The sequence below is a fragment of the Neltuma alba genome, unplaced genomic scaffold (genome assembly GCF_004799145.2).
Source record: "Neltuma alba isolate B1F8T4 unplaced genomic scaffold, ASM479914v2 tig00011895_pilon, whole genome shotgun sequence".
NCBI classification, from domain to species: domain Eukaryota; kingdom Viridiplantae; phylum Streptophyta; class Magnoliopsida; order Fabales; family Fabaceae; genus Neltuma; species Neltuma alba.
This window is the reverse complement of record NW_021636493.1, coordinates 282440-304828: the sequence shown is the minus strand read 5'-3', so window position 1 is coordinate 304828 and position 22389 is coordinate 282440. Positions and strand designations below refer to the sequence as shown.

The 22389-nt window shown below is 34.4% G+C and overlaps 3 protein-coding genes and 1 non-coding gene across 4 annotated transcripts; 2 read left to right on the top strand and 2 right to left on the bottom strand.

Moving 5' to 3' along the window:
- Positions 1-1813: 1813 nt before the first annotated feature.
- On the bottom strand, positions 1814-1885 carry TRNAW-CCA (transfer RNA tryptophan (anticodon CCA)). The gene has a single exon. It is a non-coding gene; the product is annotated as a tRNA-Trp (tRNA).
- Positions 1886-3534: 1649 nt separating this feature from the next.
- Positions 3535-6671, top strand: LOC114719135 (L-ascorbate oxidase homolog). The gene is made up of 8 exons (XM_028904594.1): positions 3535-3832; positions 3958-4067; positions 4626-4896; positions 5067-5163; positions 5262-5607; positions 5723-6088; positions 6191-6269; positions 6374-6671. The coding sequence occupies exons 1-8, from the start codon at positions 3689-3691 to the stop codon at positions 6575-6577; spliced, it is 1617 nt and encodes a 538-aa protein (XP_028760427.1). The 5' UTR covers positions 3535-3688; the 3' UTR covers positions 6578-6671.
- Positions 6672-12389: 5718 nt separating this feature from the next.
- Positions 12390-15012, top strand: LOC114719159 (L-ascorbate oxidase homolog). Its single transcript, XM_028904623.1, has 7 exons — positions 12390-12596; positions 12685-12794; positions 12925-13295; positions 13408-13753; positions 13898-14269; positions 14351-14429; positions 14547-15012. The coding sequence occupies exons 1-7, from the start codon at positions 12453-12455 to the stop codon at positions 14742-14744; spliced, it is 1620 nt and encodes a 539-aa protein (XP_028760456.1). The 5' UTR covers positions 12390-12452; the 3' UTR covers positions 14745-15012.
- A 1252-nt stretch (positions 15013-16264) lies between these two features.
- Positions 16265-17784, bottom strand: LOC114719133 (dof zinc finger protein DOF1.1-like). Its single transcript, XM_028904592.1, has one exon. The coding sequence runs from the start codon at positions 17644-17646 to the stop codon at positions 16585-16587; it is 1062 nt and encodes a 353-aa protein (XP_028760425.1). The 5' UTR covers positions 17647-17784; the 3' UTR covers positions 16265-16584.
- Between the last annotated feature and the right edge of the window lie 4605 nt (positions 17785-22389).

Here is a 22389-nt window from a genome sequence, read left to right as displayed (position 1 = left end):
TCCGAAATAGAGGTCTCCAACCTCAATCTATATTCCATCACTTTTTCCCACAACTTCATTGTATGACTCATAAGTTTTATCCCCCTGTAGCTTGCACAGTTTTGAATGTCTCCTTTATTCTTGTAAATAGGAACTAAAATGCTTTTCCTCCATTCATCCGGCATATTTTTAGAGCGTAGAATTTCATTAAAAAGCTTGGTTAGCCATACCTCCCCCTCATCGCCCAAACATTTCCAAATTTCAATAGGGATACCATCAGGCCCAACGGCTTTTCCATTGTCCATTTTCTTGCTATTTTAATTAACATAATAGTATGTAAATTTGGATCGGACTAATTTGAATGAAAACTAATAACTTAAAGTTAAGATGCAAATTTGTCCTAAAAGTTTTCATTCACGTTCTTTAAAAGTTTTTTAAAGGACCAATTTGTCACAAAAATTTAAAATCGTAGCAATGTTGTTCCATGTCATTAAGAAACTGGTATTAATCGTTAAAATAGTAATACTGACCGTTAATATTTTTAATGGTGAGAGACAATATTACTATATTTTTAAACTTGCAAGGAAAATTTGCTTCAAAAAAATTTCTAAATACCTAATGCTCCTAAATGAAAACTTCTAATACAAATTTACACATTAACTCATAGACTTTTTATAATGGCTTGGCATGAAATTATGAGAAAATCAAGAAACGGTGTGGTTGATGGATTCAAAACTGGTGACATCAGTGAATCGTTTTGCGGCTTTGCATGGATAGCAAGATGTATACCTTATACACATGTAACATCTTATAACTATTTTATTTTTATCTTACAAGCAGGGGCACTAATGTAAAATATTTATGAATTTTTAAGATCACATTTTACTTATTATATTTATTTATTTTATTTATAATTATTTTTATTATTTCTTTATTTGAATTTGATATTTGTAATAAATATATGATGTGTAATTAAATATATTAATATGTCATTATGACTACTACACTCAATATCCATTCATTGAATTGAAGTGGCAGCTCCTCCTGTTTAATCACTGATTCAATTTTTTTTTCCTTTGCTTTTTTATTTCTTGTCAAGGATGAGTTTAATTTACAACACCTTATTTAGCATTACTAAAAAGAAATCAAATTCATAATGGAAGAAAAAGGATATTGTCATAATCAATTTTTCCAAACAGTTATGTTTGCTTTCATGTGTTACAGTATGCAGATCAGTAGTTGTCAATAACCCGCTCATTATCACAACTAATTCGGTTTTATGAAATCATACATTATTGTAACCATATCATCTCTTAAAGATACATTTTCTTCAGCAGCAAAAGATTGAAAATGTTACAAGTTTGAATCTGAAAAGCATTAACTTTAATGCTTTTGACCTAAAGTAATCCTAAATTTAAAGTAACTTGTGAGTTACTACCTCCGGTCCTAATTATAAGAGCCAGTTCACTAATTTGGAGAGATTAAAGAAGTAAGTTAAATTAGTTATTTGTCCTAAATAGGTGTTATTCTTCTTAAAATATCTTTACTAATCAAATGTATTAACTAGAACTATTATTGTTAGAAGGACTATTTTAGAAAAAAAAATTGTATAAATATAAGAAACAAAGTGAATGGGGGTTTTATATTTAAGACTAAAATAAAAATTAAACGGAATCTTGTATTAATAACCGGAGGTAGTATTAAAAACAAAAAGACTGAAAAGGTTTACAAGGTGGTCAAATACTTCAACCTTTGATTTGTCAGTAGTCGGGGAAAAAAAAGAAAAGAGTTTAGTGCCAGATGAGGTAGCACCAGGAAACAAAAAAGCGGGGATTGAACCCGACGTGAATCGAACACGCAACCTTCTGATCTGGAGTCAGACGCGCTACCATTGCGCCACGGATCCACCGTTGCTAGGAGTCGTCCATAGTAATGAGACTTATGAAGCCAAAAATCCCCCACACTCAATGAACGATGATTCAGGACAAGTGGCTGCACATGCAGACGAATGGACGAAAAGGAAAAACAATTGCTCTGTTCCCCTTTTAATTATCCCCTTTGACTTCCCTCCCTTTGATCCCCTCAAAAAAAAAAAAAAAATTGTCGTCTTTTGGAATAGGAAGCTTTAAAAAGCCACCAAGAGCCATCAGGTGTATAATCAAATTATTCCTGCTGCAGTTAAATTGTACCACATCAAAATTATTCGTATTCTAGTCATGTAAACTATTTGTATGAACAAGACTCTCATATAAAACTAATTACTTGGTTTGTAAATATGTTGGATTGGATGGCCAGCAGTTAAGTTTGATTTGGAGGAACATATGGGTTGCGCGCATTTTGATGGATATGGTGTGCAGCTGTTTGGCGATCCCAACCTTGTCTTTAGCAATCTTTAACCAGACAAAAAGAAAAAGAAGGGTAAGTCTGAGGTCAAATCTTGCAGCTAGGCATGCTCTGGATCCAGTTGATTGAGGCGACAAAGTTCAACGTAATCCGCGCTCATTCATCATCAAAGTCTCACAAACTGCGGTCTCTGTGGTATTCTTCTTCTTCTCCAAATGGGTTTCCTTTATTCTCTGATGCAATTTAAGCAATGAACTCCTTCTGGGGTGGACTCTGTCTCTCACGTGATCAATCATAATTGCCTCTTGTTGAGAATTATGTTGCTTGGTTTCTAAAAAGCTTCCGCCACACGAGTACATCCCTGTGTGGCACAGCGTTCTGAATGAAAATCAAGCAGCATGGATTGCCATTTCCTTGGGACCTATGGATAGTGATGATCCTGATCTTTGTAAATCCCAAAGACCTTTAAAACAGATCTCCCTCTCAAAGATTGTGGCACATGCTCTGTTTAGATAAGGAAACCATTTATTATAAACACAAAATTTGAGTGGCGCTATATTGTATACTTTATGAGGCTCACAGATTCAAACATTAATATTATTAAATATAGTAGCAAGTCCAACATAAAGAACCTTGTCGGCAAACCTGTCAGTCCGTCACCACTACATACTCATCTCACTCTGCCTCTAATGCGGTATGATTGCAAGGTTAATTAAATACTTTATTGTATTTACCTTTACGTATACTGCTTATGCACTTATGTGTGTATATTTTAACTGACCTACATACCACACCCTCACATAATGCTAAATTCTCATCAGTGTGAAGACTGGGTTAAGCAAATGATCATTTCAAGCTAAGCAGAACTCGATATGTAAATAAAAAAAACCATAAAAGGATATCAATGGCGAAAATTAAGGATTCAGAGTAATTCAAAATTAAAAGCTTTCTGTAGCTGTTGGGGGGAAGGTTCCAATTGAAGAGCGGAGGTACCAACCGAATTCCAATGCAGGAAAACGCGTTTACAGCACCGAATATCATCTATTGGACAGTTTGCCTTCTTAAAGCAGCAAATAAAAAATTCATTTTTGTTCTTTGCCCTCAAATCATGAATTGTCACGCACCGACTTGGGCCCTGTCTCTTTTCCCGCCCTCAATTTTTTATATAATGAATTTTCCAAACCTAACTGCTCAAGTGGATTTCACCGCTATTGTAGTGGGTGACAGTTTCCGCAAAACCCAGATCTGGTCCGTTTCATTTCGTTTCCTTCTTTGGAAACTGGACAGCAACCCCGATCTATCTAGTTCTAGCAACGTATCAGTGTGCTCATCACTGATTCTGATATTTTTTGTTGTTTAGATCCCAATGGGAAGCACTAGTTTGTTACATCTGTTCTGTTTTGTTTTGGCGTTTCTGGGTGTATCTTTGGTGAAAGCAGAAGATGCATATAAGTTCTACACATGGACTGTGACTTATGGGACTCTTTCTCCTCTGGGTGCTCCTCAGCAGGTGAGTTATCTGCATTATTGGATAAGAGATCTAAGATCTATATATTTGATACTTGTGTGTGTGTGTGTATGGCTATATGAGGGAATATTTGGATTTCTTACGTTTTGACGTTTGATTTTTTGAAGGTTATTCTTATCAACGGACAATTTCCTGGTCCTAGACTTGACTTGGTAACTAATGACAATGTCGTTCTCAACCTTATCAACAAGCTGGACGAGCCATTTCTGCTCACTTGGTGAGTTAGTTTCTTTTTCTCTGTTTACATCTGCATTGTTTATTGCAATGGGTTTAAAGAAGTAGAAGTTCCCGCCTTTTTGTTGACACGTCTGTATCATATGTTCTTGCTACATCCCTTTGATTTGATCACTACTTGGGCCCTAAGGAATCTATGTTTTCTCAAGTCTCTGAATGAATCGCGTCAAAATTTAACAATATGGAAAAGAAATGATCGAACAGAAGCTGGCATTGTTGTCATATACAGCTTTTTTAATGCAATAGTTGTTTAGACTTGAATCTTTGACGCCGTATTTTCATCACTCTTCATATTTACTAGATCTCCTGAAATTCGTGGAAATGAGCCTCAAATTATAGTTGCCACCGTTTGGTTGCATCTTGGTGGATGAATTTTTTTCCCCAATACAGTTTGATCCTGAAAATTTTGAGTTACGGCTGAAGTAGTTGGCTAATGCTGTTATTCTTAGAGATCTGCATTATAATTTCTTATTCGTGTTATCTGGCCATGAGTCTGACAAGATATTGGAGAATAAGGATTAAGATTATTGTTGTGAAACAGGAATGGCATTAAGCAAAGGAAAAATTCATGGCAAGATGGTGTATTGGGAACCAATTGCCCAATTCCTCCAAACTCAAATTACACGTACAAGTTTCAGACCAAGGATCAGATAGGAACCTACTCCTACTTCCCATCAACTCAACTGCACAAAGCGGCTGGAGGGTTTGGTGGACTCAATGTCTATCACAGATCCGTCATCCCTATTCCCTATCCTAACCCTGATGGAGATTTTACTTTACTCGTTGGAGATTGGTACAAGACCAGTCACAAGGTAAGCAAGATGACATTTTTGCCTTTTCATTGTTGCGGAATCACCTGAAAAACAGTTTTGGAACAGACTAGATTCTAATGTCTTACTAATAAACTGATAATGCATTTCTCAATATGATGACCTCACATCTTGCTCACAATCCCTTGAACTTCTTGTCTTGATGTTAGTAGACATTAAGGGGAACGTTGGATTCGGGAAAACCTCTTGCCTCTCCTGATGGCCTCCTCATAAATGGCCAGACTCATACAACCTTCTCTGGGGACCAAGGTCGGTTAGTGTTTTGAGAGGAGACAATCGGGCTTTGTCTAAAAATGATAATCAAACTTAAATATTTTTTCACTGACAGTAGCCGTCCTTGCTTTCAGGGAAGACCTATATGTTCAGGGTCTCAAACGTGGGCTTATCGACCTCAATTAACTTCAGAATTCAGGGCCATGCCTTGAAACTTGTTGAGGTTGAAGGATCGCATGTTGTCCAGAACCTATATGACTCTCTTGACATTCATGTTGGCCAATCAGTCTCTGTATTAGTAACCTTAAATCAGCCTCCAAAAGATTACTACATTGTTGCCTCAACAAGGTTTACAAAGCAAGTTCTCACATCAACTGCGGTTTTACACTACAGTAACTCTCACTCCCCAGTTTCCGGACCCTTGCCTGCCCCTCCCCCTTCTGAATACCATTGGTCTATGCAGCAAGCTAGAACCTACAGGTTAGTTATCAATTAGCTAATAAAAAATATGCAACTTGTGAACTGATATTTTCATGCTTTGGCCTTCGTAACAGAAACATATACATGGTCTGAAATTAATCGTTCCTTCTTGCAGATGGAATCTGACAGCAAATGCTGCTAGGCCTAATCCACAAGGATCATTCCATTATGGGAAGATCACTCCGACAAAGACGATTGTGTTGGCCAATTCAGCTCCTTTGATAAACGGAAAACTACGTTATGCTGTTAACAAGGTCTCTTATGTTAACCCTGATACCCCTCTCAAGCTTGCTGATCACTTCAACATCCCGGGAATCTTCAGCGTGGATAAAATGCAAGTCACTCCATCCAATGGTCCAGCTTCCATAGCTACCTCTGTCCTCCAATCTTCTCTCCATGATTTTCTTGAGATTGTTTTCCAGAACAACGAGAACACATTACAGTCTTGGCATCTTGATGGTTACGATTTTTGGGTAATTGGGTATGTGTTCTTTCTCTTCAATCTCCTGTCTTGAGTACCTATTTTCACTTTTCAGTGAGCTTCAAGGAATTCTAATGAGGCTCATTGCAACATTAAATACAGATACGGTTCAGGCCAATGGACGCCAGACAAGAAAAGCACCTATAATCTAGTGGATGCCCTTACCAGACACACTGCTCAGGTAAATGAACAAAGTTCTGAACTGATTATGATTCTTAAGAGAAACTGAATTTTGAATCCTCTTGAGGATGGTGATTCAGGAAGTGATCGTTCAAATGAATGTAGGTATATCCGAACTCGTGGACAACAATATTGGTGTCGCTGGACAACCAAGGAATGTGGAATATGAGGTCAGCAATATGGGAAAGGCAGTATCTTGGGCAACAGTTCTATCTGAGGGTGTGGGATGCACAGAAAAATCTTGCTAATGAGTATGATATTCCCAGCAATGCTCTCCTTTGCGGCAAAGCTGTTGGACATCACCCTTAATTTGCATCATCCCTTTATTCTTTTTGGTGTATTTGATAGTCATGAGAGCTTGACTAAGAGAAACATTAGAGGGGGAAAACACATACAGAAGAGTTTTTTTTTTTGGTAAAAGAAGAGTTAATTTAATTTATAAAGTTTATGGGAGAAATATGCCTTATCTACTCGGAAAAACGAATTGTATCTTTTCATACTTTAAAGTCAAAACTTTCAATTAAAATGTTTTTTTTATTTAGAATAATTCTCCTTTCATTTGTATTTTGTACTAAAGTGTCTATTTTTAACAATAAAAAAATTAAATTTGAAAAGAAATATAAAAATAGAAAAATTCAATGTACACTGTTATAAATATTATCGATGAAATATATGTATTGACCCTTAAAAAAGAATCAAGAGCATTACAGTTATTAAAACTAAATTAATTTCTCCTTTATTTAAGGTCCAAGGTGAAAAATAGAGTTTATATTTTGAAATAAACTAGTCTTGAGCCGTTGACTTCCTCGAAGGGATGTAGAAGATTTTTATGATTATGTAATTTTCAAAAAATAAATTAATTAGTGAACATGGAAAAATAAAAAGTACTAAGAAACAGTGTTTGTTTTTTGGGGCCAACAATAGTGTTCATTTGTTTCATCTTCATGTATTGATATATTAATGAAGTAATTAACGAAATATAATATAGGGAGTGTTTGGATTCTCCTATAAGTTCTTTTTAAAAGCACTTTTCTACAAATTAAGATAAATTTCTCTACAAATTTATTTTGTATACCGTAAAATTACTTCTAAAACTATGGTTTGGTTTTTTATCCAAATACCTTCATAATTAGACCGACAGGATCACAATAAGTGATATTTATATAATTTATTTTACATTTTCAACATTGGGCCTAGAAGGGTGAATTGAGAGATATGGACCTGTGGCACGGGTACTGGACAGGGTTGATGTGGGCTCTTGGCCTCTCTATGTGTATCTCTTTTTTTCTAAAAAAAAAAATTGCAGGTTTAATTTTCAAACTACATCAGGGAAAAAAAAATTAAGAATTGTAACCAGTGACGGTTGAATTTAGTTAAAAAAAAGAAGAAATCTTTCATAACGTGAAAAATTAATATTTGAATTTCTACAAAAAAAAAATGTTAACATTTAATGCTCGATAGTCACTCGAATATGCTTTCTCCCATAGAATAATACATGTGCCTTGAAAGAAAATTAAAAATTGTAAGAATAGTTTTTAAAACATACATCATACAAAGCTCAAGAATAATTGGCAAAAAAGAAAAAGAAGAATATTGGCTAAAATGATCTTTCTCTAATCCCATTTAAAAGGTATTGTTAACAATTAAAAAAAAATCTCATTAACTATATCTTAAAATTTAATTTACCTTTATTTAATATATATGTGTGTATATGCACATACTTTAATGAAAAGCCCAAGAAAATAATAGTCTACTTAACACTATATTAGGAGTAAAATTTACATTGACTTCTATTAAAAACAAAAACAGCCCTAGTCTCTCATATAAATAGGATTAAAAGAGTAAAGATGAATGACATTTAAGTACCAGAAAGGTTAAATTAATGACAATTAGACTCTCACTTAAAAAAAATTGCAAATAACGACTCAAACAATTAAAAATAGGGAGAATTGCAATTAGGTCCTACTCAAGGGAATTAAATACAAAAAGGTCTCTTGAAATCATGAAATTATTCTGAAGTCTCAAGGGATTTTTTTGTAATAAATTTTATTTGTTTAATTACCAAATTATCTTTTTTTTTTTTTAGATTTGTATTGACAACTGAAAGAGCAGTGGTTGACAACTCAGAGTGCAAGGATTGACAACTATCGCGACTGGTTTGACAACACATTTTCTCAGCATATCACACCATAAGTTGTCAAACCAGCCGCGATAGTTGTCAATCCTTGCACCCTGAGTTGTCAACCACTGCTCTTTCAGTTGTCAATGCAAACTTAAAAAAAAAAGGTAATTTGGTAAGTAAATAAATAAAATTTAATGCAAATTTTTTTTTGGGACTTTAAAATAATTTCATGATTTCAAGGGATTTTTTTGTATTTAATTTCTTTGAGTGGGACCTAATTGTCATTTTCCCTTAAAAATAAGAATTTCAGTTACCAATATTTTTTTGGACTGAGAATTTCAGTTACCAATTGAGAGTTACATATAAAAGTTAAATCACTTTTTTATAACTGAAACTCCTGAATTTACAATTGTTTTACAAGAACCTATTTATCGTTACTTCGGTTTTTCTAAGATTTAACCGTCATTCCCTCAAAGTGACAACAAACCTGGGACTTCCTCCGGTCGACGCTGTTTTTCTTGCTTTAGGGAGTTGCTTTAGGGAGTATTTGAGTGAAAATTAAATTATAATTTTAAAAGTAATTTTATAATACATAAAACAAGTTGTATCGACATGCGTGAAAATATTTTTTAAAAGTAGTTTTTCTAATCAAATTTTTAGAGCAAAGAAAAGAGATATATTGGAAGAGACTCTGAATCTAACAGAGATCTATAGTTAACTTGATTTTTTCATCCCGAAAACACATATAGAGGGAGAAAGCCAAGAACTTCTTGGCTCAATGGCATTTCACACCTCTTTTTATTGAGGAGGCTGAGCTTTATGCTCCAATGTATGAAATGAGGCGGGTGGGCGAACATTTTCCATATGAAAAAACAAAGGGAGAGAGAATACGGATATGGGCATATGGCTTTGTGTCCTTCACAAACACTATATAGTAGCGTCTACGGACGCATCACTACAAAGACCCGGAAAGGGCAAAAAAAAAAAAAAAGAGAGAGACAGAATTTCGTTGCCAAGTATATTTGGTGACGAAATTGACAACAAAATTTTCATCAAAAAGCCGTCAGAAATTAATGATTACTATTTTTGCTCCTTAATATAAAAATTAGTTGGTTGATTTAAATAGATTAAAAAAATTAATTAAGTTAGTTATTCATAATAAACAAGTATTGTCTTTTTTAAAATATCATTACTAATCAAATATATTGGATATAAAGCCATTATTACAAGGATTGTCTTAGGAAGAAATAGATAGATATAAGAGAGAAGATAAATTAGAGTCTTATATTTAGGAACAAAATAAAAGTTAAACAAACTCTTACATATACTAAGGACCTGAGGTAGTAAATTATTTTTCATCATTAATTAAATGTTTTTTTTATAGTGCATGTTTCATTCTTTGGTGTTTTTTTTTTGGAACTGGCATGTTACATTTGTAAAAAATTGTTTTTTTGTTGCCAACTAATCATAAAATATATAGGAAAAATTGTAACAAGATCTCACTCAAGAGAATTAAATACAAAAGGTCTCTTAAAATCATCAAATTATTTTAAAATCCCAAGAGACCTTGTTGCAAGAGATTTTATTTATTTAATTACCAAATTGTCCATATCTTTTTTTTTAAAGTATGCATTCACAATTAAAAGTGCAAGGACTGGAGGTAATAAATTATTTTTCATCATTAATTAAGTGTTTTTTTATAGTGCACGTTTCATTCTTTGGTTTTTCTTGGAGCTAGCATGTTACATTTGTAAAATATATAATTTTTGTTGCCAGCTAACCGTAAGATATATAGGAAAAATTGCAATAAGATCTCACCCAAGAGCATTAAGTACCAAAGGTCTCTTGAAATTATCAAATTATTCTAAAATCCTAAGAGATTTTACTACAAGAGATTTTATTTGTTTAATTATTAAATTATCTTTATCTTTTTTTTTAAAGTATGCATTGACAACAGAAAGTGCAGTCATTAACAATTTAAAGCGTAATAATTAACAACTATCATATCAGATATTAACAACTCATACCTTATATTTTTGTAATGCGTTGAGAAAATGTGATATTAAAACCTATTATGATAGTTTTTAATTGTTACACCTTAAGTTGTTAACGACTATTTTTTTAATTATTAATAATACTTAAAAAAAAGGAGCAATTTAGTAATTAAATAAATAAAATCTCTTGCAATGAGGTCTGTTGAGACCTTCGATGATTTTAAGATATTTTTTTTATTTAATTCTCTTATATAGGACTTTATTATAATTTTTCCAAATATATAAAGTAGAGCAAGTTGCAGCGTACGAGGCCACCACCATGTGAAATTCCCATACATGAGATCTGGTGTTGGCATCTCAAGCCTTTACTTTAAGTTCATTGCCTCTCCTTATTATGTTGACTACATTGTTCTTCTCTCAACTCGGTGTTGACTTTGCCATCCATTAAACTTCTCTACCTATATAGTTGACTTTATCACATATAAGAGATAGTTTTTTTTATAAACTGGAAATAAAATAGTTTATTTCTTTTATATTTTTTGCTTGCCAACGTTACTGGCTAATAAGTATTCTTTCTGGTCATATTTACTGTTTAATTAGATGGATTTCTTCTTTTTTTTAAAAGAATTTTCCGGGCAAAATTATTCACAACCTTAAAATTTTAGATCATACACACAAGTAAACCTCTGACTTTTAGGTTGCGTTTGGTAGGAAGCATTGAAAATGAGGGATTGGGATTGGGATTACAATTAAAAAAATCTACTAAGAGAGTGTTTAGTATAAGAGATTATTTGATATATGGGATTAGCCAAAGCCATATATGTGGGATTGGAGAATACCATGAGGGGAAGTGGTATTCCCCAATCCCACCTTTATGGGTTTCTCTAATCCCATATAACAAACAATTACTCATGCTAAGTACTATTTTAATGATTTTTTTCAATTGCAATCCCAATCTCAGTCCCTCATTTTCAATGCTTCGTACCAAACGGGACCTTAAAGTAATAAATCTTTTTTAAATTTGTTCACAAAGTATTTTACTAAATAAATAAAAGCATTATTTAATTTCGACAATAATTGTTTGCACATGATAGAATCCTTTGAAATTCAGGTTTTCTTTCTTTATTGTAAGTCAAACCTCTCTTTACCCTCACAAAATTTTAGACTTATCAAATTGCAGTCTCTTGGAGCAAGTTATCCTTACCATTTAATTTCCCAATGACAATGAATAAAGTATAATAGAAGCTGGAAATCGATATTCAAGAGTGTAAGCCAATAGCTTGTGATCTCTAAATTGGGGGGAAAAAAAAGATGGAGATTTAGAGTGAAAAAATCTGATGAAATGAAACCATTCACAGTATGTTCCCCTGCAACATTCCTCTGGGCCCCGGAAATTGCACTCTACAAATCTCTTGATGAAGGGAGAGACAAAAAGAAAGACAGGTTCCTGTAATTAATAATAATAACAGATCATTTGGAAATAAGATGAGCATTAAATTCAAATTCAAATTCAAATTCATGGAAGGAAATAAATCCAAATGAAGATCCGCTTTCGTCTGCGTCGCATCCGGAGCTCTAGATAATGCTGTGCTTTCTATATATACATTTCCCACAAAAGAAGACAGCCCGAACTTAAAAGCAACCTAATACTCAATTCATAAAGTTGTGAAATAATTTGCTTTAAAATATAGCTACGAGCGCGGTTTTGATTGGTTGGTACTTGGTTTACTTTATATGCAAGTCATAGAAACCAGCTAGCTGTGAGAACTGTGAATGCGAACTGGCTATTAGGGTATGTACAAGATCGTTCAAGTAATTAATGAAGTACACCCATATATTGTAATAATTATTATGAGCACGAAATCCGCTATAGCACATTGCCTCCACTCTGGCATGCTTGTGCCAAATTTGTTCTACGTATTCTTCCATGCATATATATATATATATATAGTTATAAATACAAAGAATCTCCGTCCTAGCTCCTTCACTTCACCACTCTCTTTCTCATTCATCTTCTTCGGCTCTTCAGGCCGGAGCTAGTATCTGCAATTTACTTTGGAAATATAAGATGAAGCAGGCCACTTTCCAAGTGGTTCTTGTTGGAGTTTTGGCTTGCTTGAGTGCTCTTCGTGTTGGAGCTGAAGATCCGTATTTGTTTTTCACATGGGAAGTGACTTACGGAACAATTTATCCTCTGGGTTTTCCTCAACAGGTTGCTTTTGCTTTCTTATTTCTGTGTGTTTTGTGTAATAAATTTCTTACTGGAATTGAAAAGTATCTGAATTAATTTATATGACCAGGGCATTCTCATCAATGGCCAATTTCCAGGCCCTACCATTGAAGCCGTCACCAATAACAACATCATCGTGAATGTCATCAATAAGCTGGACGAGCCTTTCCTCATCACATGGTTAGTCCTCGATTTTACCATCTGGACCAGATTCAAATTAAAAATTATTGGGCTCTATTAATTAAGAATAAGATGAAGTAATTAGCATTATCCAAATTAATAACGTAAGGGATATGTGTGTGCTCTACAGGAATGGAATACAACAGAGAAGGACATCATGGCAAGATGGAGTGCTTGGGACAAACTGCCCAATTCCTCCAAACAGCAATTGGACTTACAAGTTCCAAGTTAAAGATCAAATTGGTACATATAATTATTTCCCATCCACTAAACTCCACAGGGTGGCTGGGGGTTTTGGTGGCTTCAACATTAACCAAAGGTCTGTGATTTCCATCCCCTACGACAAACCTGCCGGTGACTTTACCCTCCTCGTTTCCGATTGGTTCAAGACCAGCCATAAGCTCCTCGCCGAACGATTGGATGCCGGTTTCATTCTTCCTTTTCCCGATGCTCTTCTCATCAACGGCCTACAATCCACTGCCGTATTCACCGGTCAACCAGGTAACCGATCTTAGCTTGTTCCGGATTCTTATTCCTAGATTTCTGCATCAGTATTTCCCCCCTTTCAGAAAAAAATGAATGATGAGAGATGAATGAACTTGTTTGTTTTCAGGGAAGACATACAAGTTGAGGATTTCGAATGTGGGGATAGCAACGTCAATAAACTTCAGGATTGAAGGGCATTCCATGAAGCTGATTGAAGTTGAAGGGTCACACACGATGCAGGAAATGTACGAGTCACTGGATGTTCATGTGGGCCAATCCATGACAGTTTTGGTGACTCTTGATGGGCCACCAAAAGACTACTACATTGTGGCTTCAAGCCGCTTCATTAGGAAAAACCTCACTGCTATAGCAACTCTTCGTTATGATGGGTCCAATACCAAGCTCTCCGGCCCATTACCCCGCGCCCCATCTTTCTATTTCCATGGCTCCATGAAGCAAGCCAGAACCATCAGGTATTCTCATTTTCCTTTGAAAATACAAAGTAAATCTTTGGTTTTTATTAGAAAATTACTTTATCTTTGAAATTTGCGCATACCCCTAATTATATGTTTTTCTGATTGCATTGTGTCTTTGTTGTTGTGTGTACGTATGGATAGATGGAATCTGACAGCAAATGCAGCCCGGCCTAACCCACAAGGTTCATACCACTATGGAACCATTCCAATTGCGAGGACAGTCGTATTGGCAAATTCCAAAGTCATTATTGATGGAAAGCAGCGATTTGCTGTGAATGGAATTTCCTACGTAAATCCAGACACCCCATTGAAGCTTGCTGATTGGTTCAACATATCCGGTGTCTTTAACTTGAACACCATCAGAGACTTCCCTCCTTCTCCTAATACTCCTGCTGTTCTCGGCACCTCGGTCCTAGGATTCACCCTTCATGACTTTGTCGAAATTATCTTCCAGAACACCGACTATGCTCTCCAGTCTTGGCATATGGATGGAGCAAGCTTCTTTGTTGCCGGGTAATAAGACATCCCACTATCAATGATCCTTCATAGTCGAATTGTCTATACTAGCTACTGAATAATCTTAATGTTGATCAGGTACGGTTCTGGCCTGTGGAAACCTGATTTGAGGAGACGCTACAACTTGGTTGATGGTATTTTCAGACACACTGTTCAGGTGAGTGAAACTCACAATAAAAATAGCTTCTTTGATTTTAGTGTTTTGATTTAGATTATACATATAATATATATTGACGCACTGGCTTGGTTTCTGAACGAATGAATGGATATATAGGTGTATCCGAAGGGTTGGACGGCCATTCTGGTACCTTTGGACAACAAGGGAATGTGGAATCTGAGGTCTACTGTATGGCCAAACCGATACTTAGGACAGGAATTGTATCTAAAAGTGTACAACGATGAGAATAGCATTTACACTGAGGCTGATATTCCTCCTAATGCACTGTTTTGTGGCAAAGCGAAGCCCCAATAGTTAATTCGATAGTTATTAATTATTAGTTACATAAGGATTTATTAGTTACTTCTTCTTGATTAGCTTGTGTGTGACTTTGAATTCATTCTGATTATTTTCTTTTAGAGATTCCAGTTACTAGAGGGTAACTGTCTACAAATTTACCGAGAAAGAGATATTGGGTTTCCGATCGATGTTGCAGCTTATTATGCTTCCTTCTTGTTGTATTCAATTTGATTATTTCTTGTAATCATAATAAATTAATGAAGTTTTCATTTCACTTTTATAACTCGCTTCCCGTAATTTTTTTTTTCGCAGCACGGTTGCCAGTAACTTCTCAGCTAAACGCACATATCAAATTTTCGACCGAAATCGAACTTAAAGATTCATGTTAGTTTATTAGTATTGCTTTTTTTTTTAATATATGTAGTTTATTAGTACTATTTTTTTTCTGAATATATGCAGTACTATTCCGTTCTTAAATGTAAGACCCATTTTATAATGTAAATTACACTGTAAAATAGGTCTTACATTTAGGATCAGAAGAGTATTTATTTACTATTGCTCGGCTGTAACTTTGAATGCTATTGTATAGATGGTTATATATTAATGAAAATATTAAACAACTGCAGAAGGCTCTGGCCACCAAAAGAGAAAAACAACTAAGAAGGTTAAAAGAAGGCTCGGGCTACCAAAAGTGAAGACCAACTAAGAAGGTTAAAGAGGAAAAAAGATTAAAAAAAAATCCGAATAACCGATCTGAAACGATACAAATTGAATTGATTTGAAAATTGGAGCGGCGGAACCAACTTCTATTTCATCATATTAGCTTTTAGAAAATGAATGATTAATATGTTCAAATCATTTGATTTCATCCCACTCTACCACACTCATTAAAGTCTTAACTCTTAAGCCATCATTTCAATCTAGGCGTAGGCTAGTCGTTTCTTTCAAGGATCCAAGTGGAGCCTGACATGCCGTTTCAAGTTCTTGCAACTTTACCCCATAAACGTTGACCCAACTAATTGATTTATCGAGAAGAATTAAGATAATCTGGCCACTTCAAGCATGATTTTAAGGGGTCTAATACTTAATTATTGATTAATTATATTAATTCGAATTTAAACCGTGGGGATAGTACGTCTTCAGTCTTCAGTCTTCACACTTCCATGTCATAAGGCTGCAGGATGAGATTCTTACAATAATCTAATAAGCTGTTTGAGGAAACTCTTTTCCAAAGGCTGCTTTAACTTTACATTCATCGATTTCTCGCAACAAACAAAATCTTTTGCATATGCTACCCACCACACGCGCCCCCACTATGTTCACTTCTTATTATACCTCAAATCTGAAACCCTAGATTAACTTCCGAGTTTACCAAGATGATAGATTCTCCTACAGAAACAAAGCCTCAATTTACCTTTTTTCTCGTATAAAATATAGCTTTAGAAATAGCTAGGAACTGAGATTATATAGTGAAGCTGCAACAAATATATACAGATATAGAGAGAGAGTGAGGAAAAAAAGTTGAAAAGCAAAAGAAGAAGAAAAGAGATTCGGATCGATAAATCAAGAGATCTGGAAACTATTGAGTAGCCAGCCTTGAGAATAAATTAAACACTCCGCTTGTACCATTCAATTCTAACGCTCCCTGGTCCTTCTGGACGGGAGTTTAACTAATTAAACACGCCATTAAGCAAACAAACCCAGAAAAAGGAGAGGAAGAACATGCTACAGCCATATTCATATTATACCACCCAAACCAACCAACCATAGTGGAAGCAAACCCTAAAATACAAAGCATTTCTGATGGGAAGAAAATAAATCTAAACACTTAAATAAAAGAAATTATATGGTATGGTTACGGATGTGCACCATTGGTCGTGGGAAGATCAGACCAGAAAAGAGGTTGGTTCCAGTACCCCAATCCAATTCCACTCCCATTAGCTTGAGTTGACTCTACAATGGCTACAGAGGAAGATGATGATAAAGAAGAAGAAGCCATGTTGCTTAGAAACAGCGATGACGAGTCGTCACTGCAATAGTTGGCTGAAGATGAGGACCTGAGCCTCTGGTAGAGTTCCTGGATCCCACTGTTTTGGTGCTCGCCGAATACAAATCCTCCATTTTGTGGTTGATGAGCTGCTGGCTGATGATCGAGATTGTTGTTTCTCCAGAAAGAGCTAGTGAGGCCAAGGGAAGGATCAAAGCCCGAGGTTGGAGGAACATTCAGAAGGCCACTAGAGCCCCCTGGTCCAGTTACCATGTGGGATCTCATCAAGTTCCCTTCTTCCTTCACAGTCACACCAATATTAGGCATGGGATTGTTTGCACAAGGGCTAGGGTTAGGGTTATGGCTCTGGCTAGCTCTCAGCAACGCCAACAGATGAGAATTTTGCGGCGAGCCCCACAAAATCGGGCTTGCCGGAAGTTCCTGATGGTCAAAGCCGCCGCCATCAAGTCCTGACCTACTTCCAAGCTCAGACGCAGCCGTTTTCATCTTAGCCACAGCAACACTCGTCTTGGCCGCCACGGAGTTGGATGATGCGCTGACGCTCTTGTTTTTCCGGCAACCACCTCCGATGGGAACGTTTCTCAGAGCACCTCCTTTGGTCCAGTACCGGCGACAAGTCTTGCAGAAGTGGCGAGGCTGGGTGAGATTGTAGTTGTTGTAGTAACAAAATTTTGTGTTTGACGAATCGCATCGCGGACACCTCAAGTTCTGGTTTTCGGAATTTGACGAGGTGGCGGTAGCAGGAGAAGCAGCAGCACCGGAGGTGGTGGCAGCTGCGGCGGCGGAAGTAGGCAGAGAAGGAGATGGTATGGGAGGTGCAAGAACGGCACGAGCTGCGTTAATGGAGATTTTCCTGTTGTCACCAGTTGATATAAAACCAGAAGAACCACCCAACAGTTCCTGAATCATCGCCGGTGGTCTTTATGTTTGCAGATCTACAACAATCCAAAAACACGAAAAGCAAAAGGGTGAGTCTTTTTGTGTTAGTGGGAGAAAAGCAAAAGAAAGTAGGTCTTCTCTGTGCGCGTCAAATGTATATATGCTTGGGTGGGAGATGGAGCAAGTGTGTATATATATAAGGGGTAGATTATTAATTATATATGTGATGACTCGTCCTTGGCAATTCTATTGGATGTCTTGGCTTGTTATTAGTACAGCTTCTTCGTCATCGGTCAGGTCCCTTGCTGATGCAAAAGAATATGTATACATATATGTCCACACAAACGCAGGTATATAGAGAGAGAATTATTTTGGAGGCTGCTGAAGAGAAGCTTTAATTTCTCTCCACAGCATTGAAATGTTTAGTTCCAGAAATTTTAATGAAAATTTTGAAAACTTCCATTTATGGTTTATCTGAATATTTTACAATTTAGGGGAAAAAAATGACAATTGACCTCTCATATATATACATATTCAACTTCGTTATATTGTGATGATTACTTTTGTTTAATTTCAATTTGAATTGGGTTTCTCAGTTTCTGGATGTTATATACATGCATGTGTGATGCACACGTCTCTCCTTATCTAGAAATCCCCCCCTGCCCCTTTTCTATCTGACCGAATGTTCATTCCCCTGGTTAGTTGGCATAGTGTAGAGAATGATTATTTATTTCCTTTTTTGACCAGGATAGTGAATTAATGAATTTGGAAATTAGTGAATCGGTGATATTTTTTCTTTTTAAATATTATGAGAAGAGAAAGCTAAGATACTTGCAATACTGATGCTCATTTATACTAAATTGAATTTCCGGTTTCACCTAAAAACCTAATAAGTTAAGAATCAGTTAATTACTTTGAGGAAAATATTTAATATATATAAAGCCATTAAAATGGGTTAAGCATGATTAGATAGCCGATTTAACTTGCAAAATTGGTGAATTGAGTTGAGATTTTCCTTAAAAATATTTTTATTATGATCAAATAAATCCGAAACATTTAACTTAATTAAAAATTACATGAGACAACCCATGACTTACAGAGAGATAGATGGGTCGATTTATTTGCCCCACTAACTAATAAGCCAACTTGTTTAACTCTACAACTCTTGAGGGGTTACGCTATTTAATCCACTTCTTAATTTGTTTTGCCATAAGTGATATGTGATATACTGTTCAACTAGAAGCTGGTCCAGGCAGGTTATTTCAGTGATGATATGTTTTTTTCCCCTGAAAATGCATTATATATCATCATGATGATTCAAATTAGAAGCCAGAAATGTTAATGTAGAGATTATTATTACTCATATTCTATCAAACGTGCGGGCTATGCAGAGTCAATGATGGTTAATCAATGTGAGGGAAAAGAAATAATTTTGCCTGTGTGTCCCCACACGGTACTAATGGATGCCAAAGAAACCTCATCATGATGATGATTTTAATTTCCAGGCATCCAAACACAGTCTTGTACATTCTCCACTGGGGCGCAACATCCTTCAATTATTGATTATCTTTTTTCCTATTATGCGCTGCTTGTTCTGTGGCTATTAATCATTTCCTTCTTCGCTAATTGTTGGAAGTTGGGCATCGCAGTACTAGTGGATAAGTGCATGCGTAGTTTGATTAAATGATAATGTAGTAATTAATGGAGTTTTGTGAGAGGACAATTACTATTAATTAATTAATGTTTCATTTTTTTTTTCTGGTTAATGAAAATGACGCGTGGCTGTTGAGGAATCATGATTAAGAAGCAAAGGAGATCGAGGGCTAATCACGTGCAAGTACGTGTAAAGCCAAGTGTCCCTGCTATCTCATATTCCTGGTTCAAACCTGCACTTCCCCATCAGTGTTTCCCCTCACAGATGAGAGGCTGCAAATCAATTAAGCCATTTAATTATTTCTTGTTTTTTTTTTTCATATGGTTAATGATCCTATGATCTGATTTGTCTATTGACTTGATGATAATCTGGGAAAACTAACAGCTGGAGGCAGCTGGTGCGTTGTCCCCGTAGAATATGAAAAATTATTACCATGGTTTTTGATTTATAAATAATATAATATGGCTATATATATATATATATATATGGTACCATGTATATGTTATATGGGACCAAGAGAAAAAATCCCACAAAGAAAAATGTATGTATTATAATATTATTGCAACCTTCCCCGTCAAAATTATTTTTTTCTTAATTTTTTATCATGTTAATTATTCTTTCTTAATTTCTTGAAATTTTCAATAAATATTTTAAGGTGTTTTAAACAGGTAATTTTAAAGGTATAACCATATTCCATTTTTAACTTAGTGATATTGTTTTCATACTAACTCTTAATTTTATTTTTCAACATTAAATTAATTACATTTATTTCAACATTACTTAATTTTAAGTATTTTAATGTTAAATTTTTATTATTATGTTTTTAATCAGTTCTAATGAATTTTCCTCCATAATAAATGTTTGGTTTCGTTTCTTAATAAATTGATATATTTTCTTTTTGGTAAAACCAGTATATTGACATATTGAAGTGTATTTGTTTTGAATCTCTCAAACTTAATTATATTTAGCTAGTAAGTGCATATTTAGTTTATGTTTAAAATTACTAGAACCATATTTTGATAGAAACGGCAAAATGTGGTTTAGAATGTTCGTTACGTAAAAATCAAATACAAGGGTATTTGAATTAATTTTTTTATAAATAATTTTACAATGTCCAAGGTAAATATGAGGTAAGTATATGAAAAAAAAAATTATCTTGATTTACATAAAAACATCTTTTTAGGTTTTTTAAAATTGTTGGGATGGTTGGCGCAGTCTTTAAATGATTCAACGGACTTCAATTACATACTACCGCGTGCTACTATTTCTGTTCACTGTGCCTAATTGGACTTGTCCATATAGAGCTGCGGATTAGAAATTTCATGCTCTTGTAATAAAATTTTATAAAAAAATTATATTATTCATAAATCATAAAAAAAAAATATCATATCTCATATTTCATGCAAACATAATTATGAATTATGATCGAGTTTGCTATAGTGTATGTGTTATTATCTCCCGTTTTTAATAGAAGATATGATTAATTAATTTAGAAAGATTGAGAAAGTTACTAAATTATTTGATTATAGCATGTTATATGATGTCTTTAAAATACTTATATATATATATATATCAATTTATAAGCGAGATCAATTAAATTAGAAAAAGAATAAATATAAATAGTTTAAAATAATTTTATAACTTTATTAATTTTTAAAGTTTGTTAAATTAATCAATTGAATCTTGTACCGAGAAGAGGAGCTACTACATGATCACATGATGAGCTGAAATAGGTACCGATGTGACCTTAGAAATGCCTATTGAAGAATACTCCTATTTATAAAGTATTTTTAGCATGTTTTACATAGATAAAAAAAAAAACTTTAAATTTCATTAACTCTTATTTAAAATTTAATAACTTTCTAACTTTATCCTTATTTAATATATTTTATACCTCATGTATATAAAGTCAACACTAATAAATGAAAGATAAAATTGTACATCTATAAATAAAATTTCTCTCAGTACCCTATAAATAGGATAACAAAATCTTTTCTCTCTACCCTATAAATAGGATCAGAGGATTATTAACATTTCTTTACAAATATGAACTGATATGTCAATTGCATGCAGAGAATTCTGAAATTACCGACAGAATTTGTCCAAACCTTAACGGATTAATTAATTGCTAATTAAAAGACGTTCACACCGAACTCAGTCTTCATAATTACTCAACACGTCAAAGTAATTACTGTTCTAACTAATCAGAAGAACAAAAGACAAATTCAACATATATAAACTTTTACTCAACCCGTCAACTTTTCTCCCTCTCTCATAAAACTAAGATGACACGTAATGTATATTATATATTGAGCCAGTTAGCAAATTCGTGGGAAACACGAATGAACACTGGCTCAATAGTTAATTATGCTAGGCGATTATATATATTTATATAAATGTAAAGAAGCAGCTTTGCGTGAACATGTGGTCAGACGCGTTTGCTTTTACCACTTCAAAATTTGTGAACACATGGAAAAATGTTAAACTTTGTTTTAATTTGTAGGAGTCAGGATCAAACTAAAGAAGGAAAGCGATGTAAAGAGATCTCACGGGCAAGACAGAGGGGTCTATATGTCTCGGATTCGCAGAACCGTTTGTCTATCAAATCTTGATTGATAAATTAATCCCACCGCTCAAATTGCCACACAGCACCGCAACTAAGTAGCAATAATCAACAAAGCATTATGATACTCTTTCGGTTTTTAATATAAGATCTAGTTAACTAATTTAATTATACTAAAGAAGTTAAATAAATTAGTTATTATAAGAAATATAACATGTTTTTTTCTAAAATACCATAATCATCTTTCTTAATATCCTTATTTCCTCACAAACTTGATTATAGTTGAAAAAATATTTATAGAAATAATTTGAAAAAAATTGATAAATATAAAGCATAGGTCTTATATTTAGGATTAAAATTAATTTAATAATTAGGTTCTGTATTTAGGACTGGAGGAGGAGTAGTATACATGGAATTATTATTCTTTTAAACCCGTTTTCATTTTACATTAAAATTTTAAGTTGGTCATTAAAAACCAGTTAATTTCTGTTGGCTGTCAAATCTAACATGGAATTAATGGATCCCTTGGTTCTACCTACCTATACATAGGGCGGGC

What these genes read in the sequence shown, in the direction of transcription:
- LOC114719133 (XM_028904592.1), bottom strand. Translation starts at nt 17,646, where the DNA reads ATGATTCAGGAACTGTTGGGTGGTTCTTCTGGTTTTATATCAACTGGT.
- LOC114719159 (XM_028904623.1), top strand. Translation starts at nt 12,453, where the DNA reads ATGAAGCAGGCCACTTTCCAAGTGGTTCTTGTTGGAGTTTTGGCTTGC. An exon ending in GAGCCTTTCCTCATCACATG is followed by an intron (nt 12,795 to 12,924) that starts GTTAGTCCTCGA and finishes TGTGCTCTACAG; the next exon opens with GAATGGAATACAACAGAGAA. An exon ending in GCAAGCTTCTTTGTTGCCGG is followed by an intron (nt 14,270 to 14,350) that starts GTAATAAGACAT and finishes AATGTTGATCAG; the next exon opens with GTACGGTTCTGGCCTGTGGA.
- LOC114719135 (XM_028904594.1), top strand. Translation starts at nt 3,689, where the DNA reads ATGGGAAGCACTAGTTTGTTACATCTGTTCTGTTTTGTTTTGGCGTTT. An exon ending in GAGCCATTTCTGCTCACTTG is followed by an intron (nt 4,068 to 4,625) that starts GTGAGTTAGTTT and finishes GTTGTGAAACAG; the next exon opens with GAATGGCATTAAGCAAAGGA. An exon ending in TACGATTTTTGGGTAATTGG is followed by an intron (nt 6,089 to 6,190) that starts GTATGTGTTCTT and finishes CATTAAATACAG; the next exon opens with ATACGGTTCAGGCCAATGGA.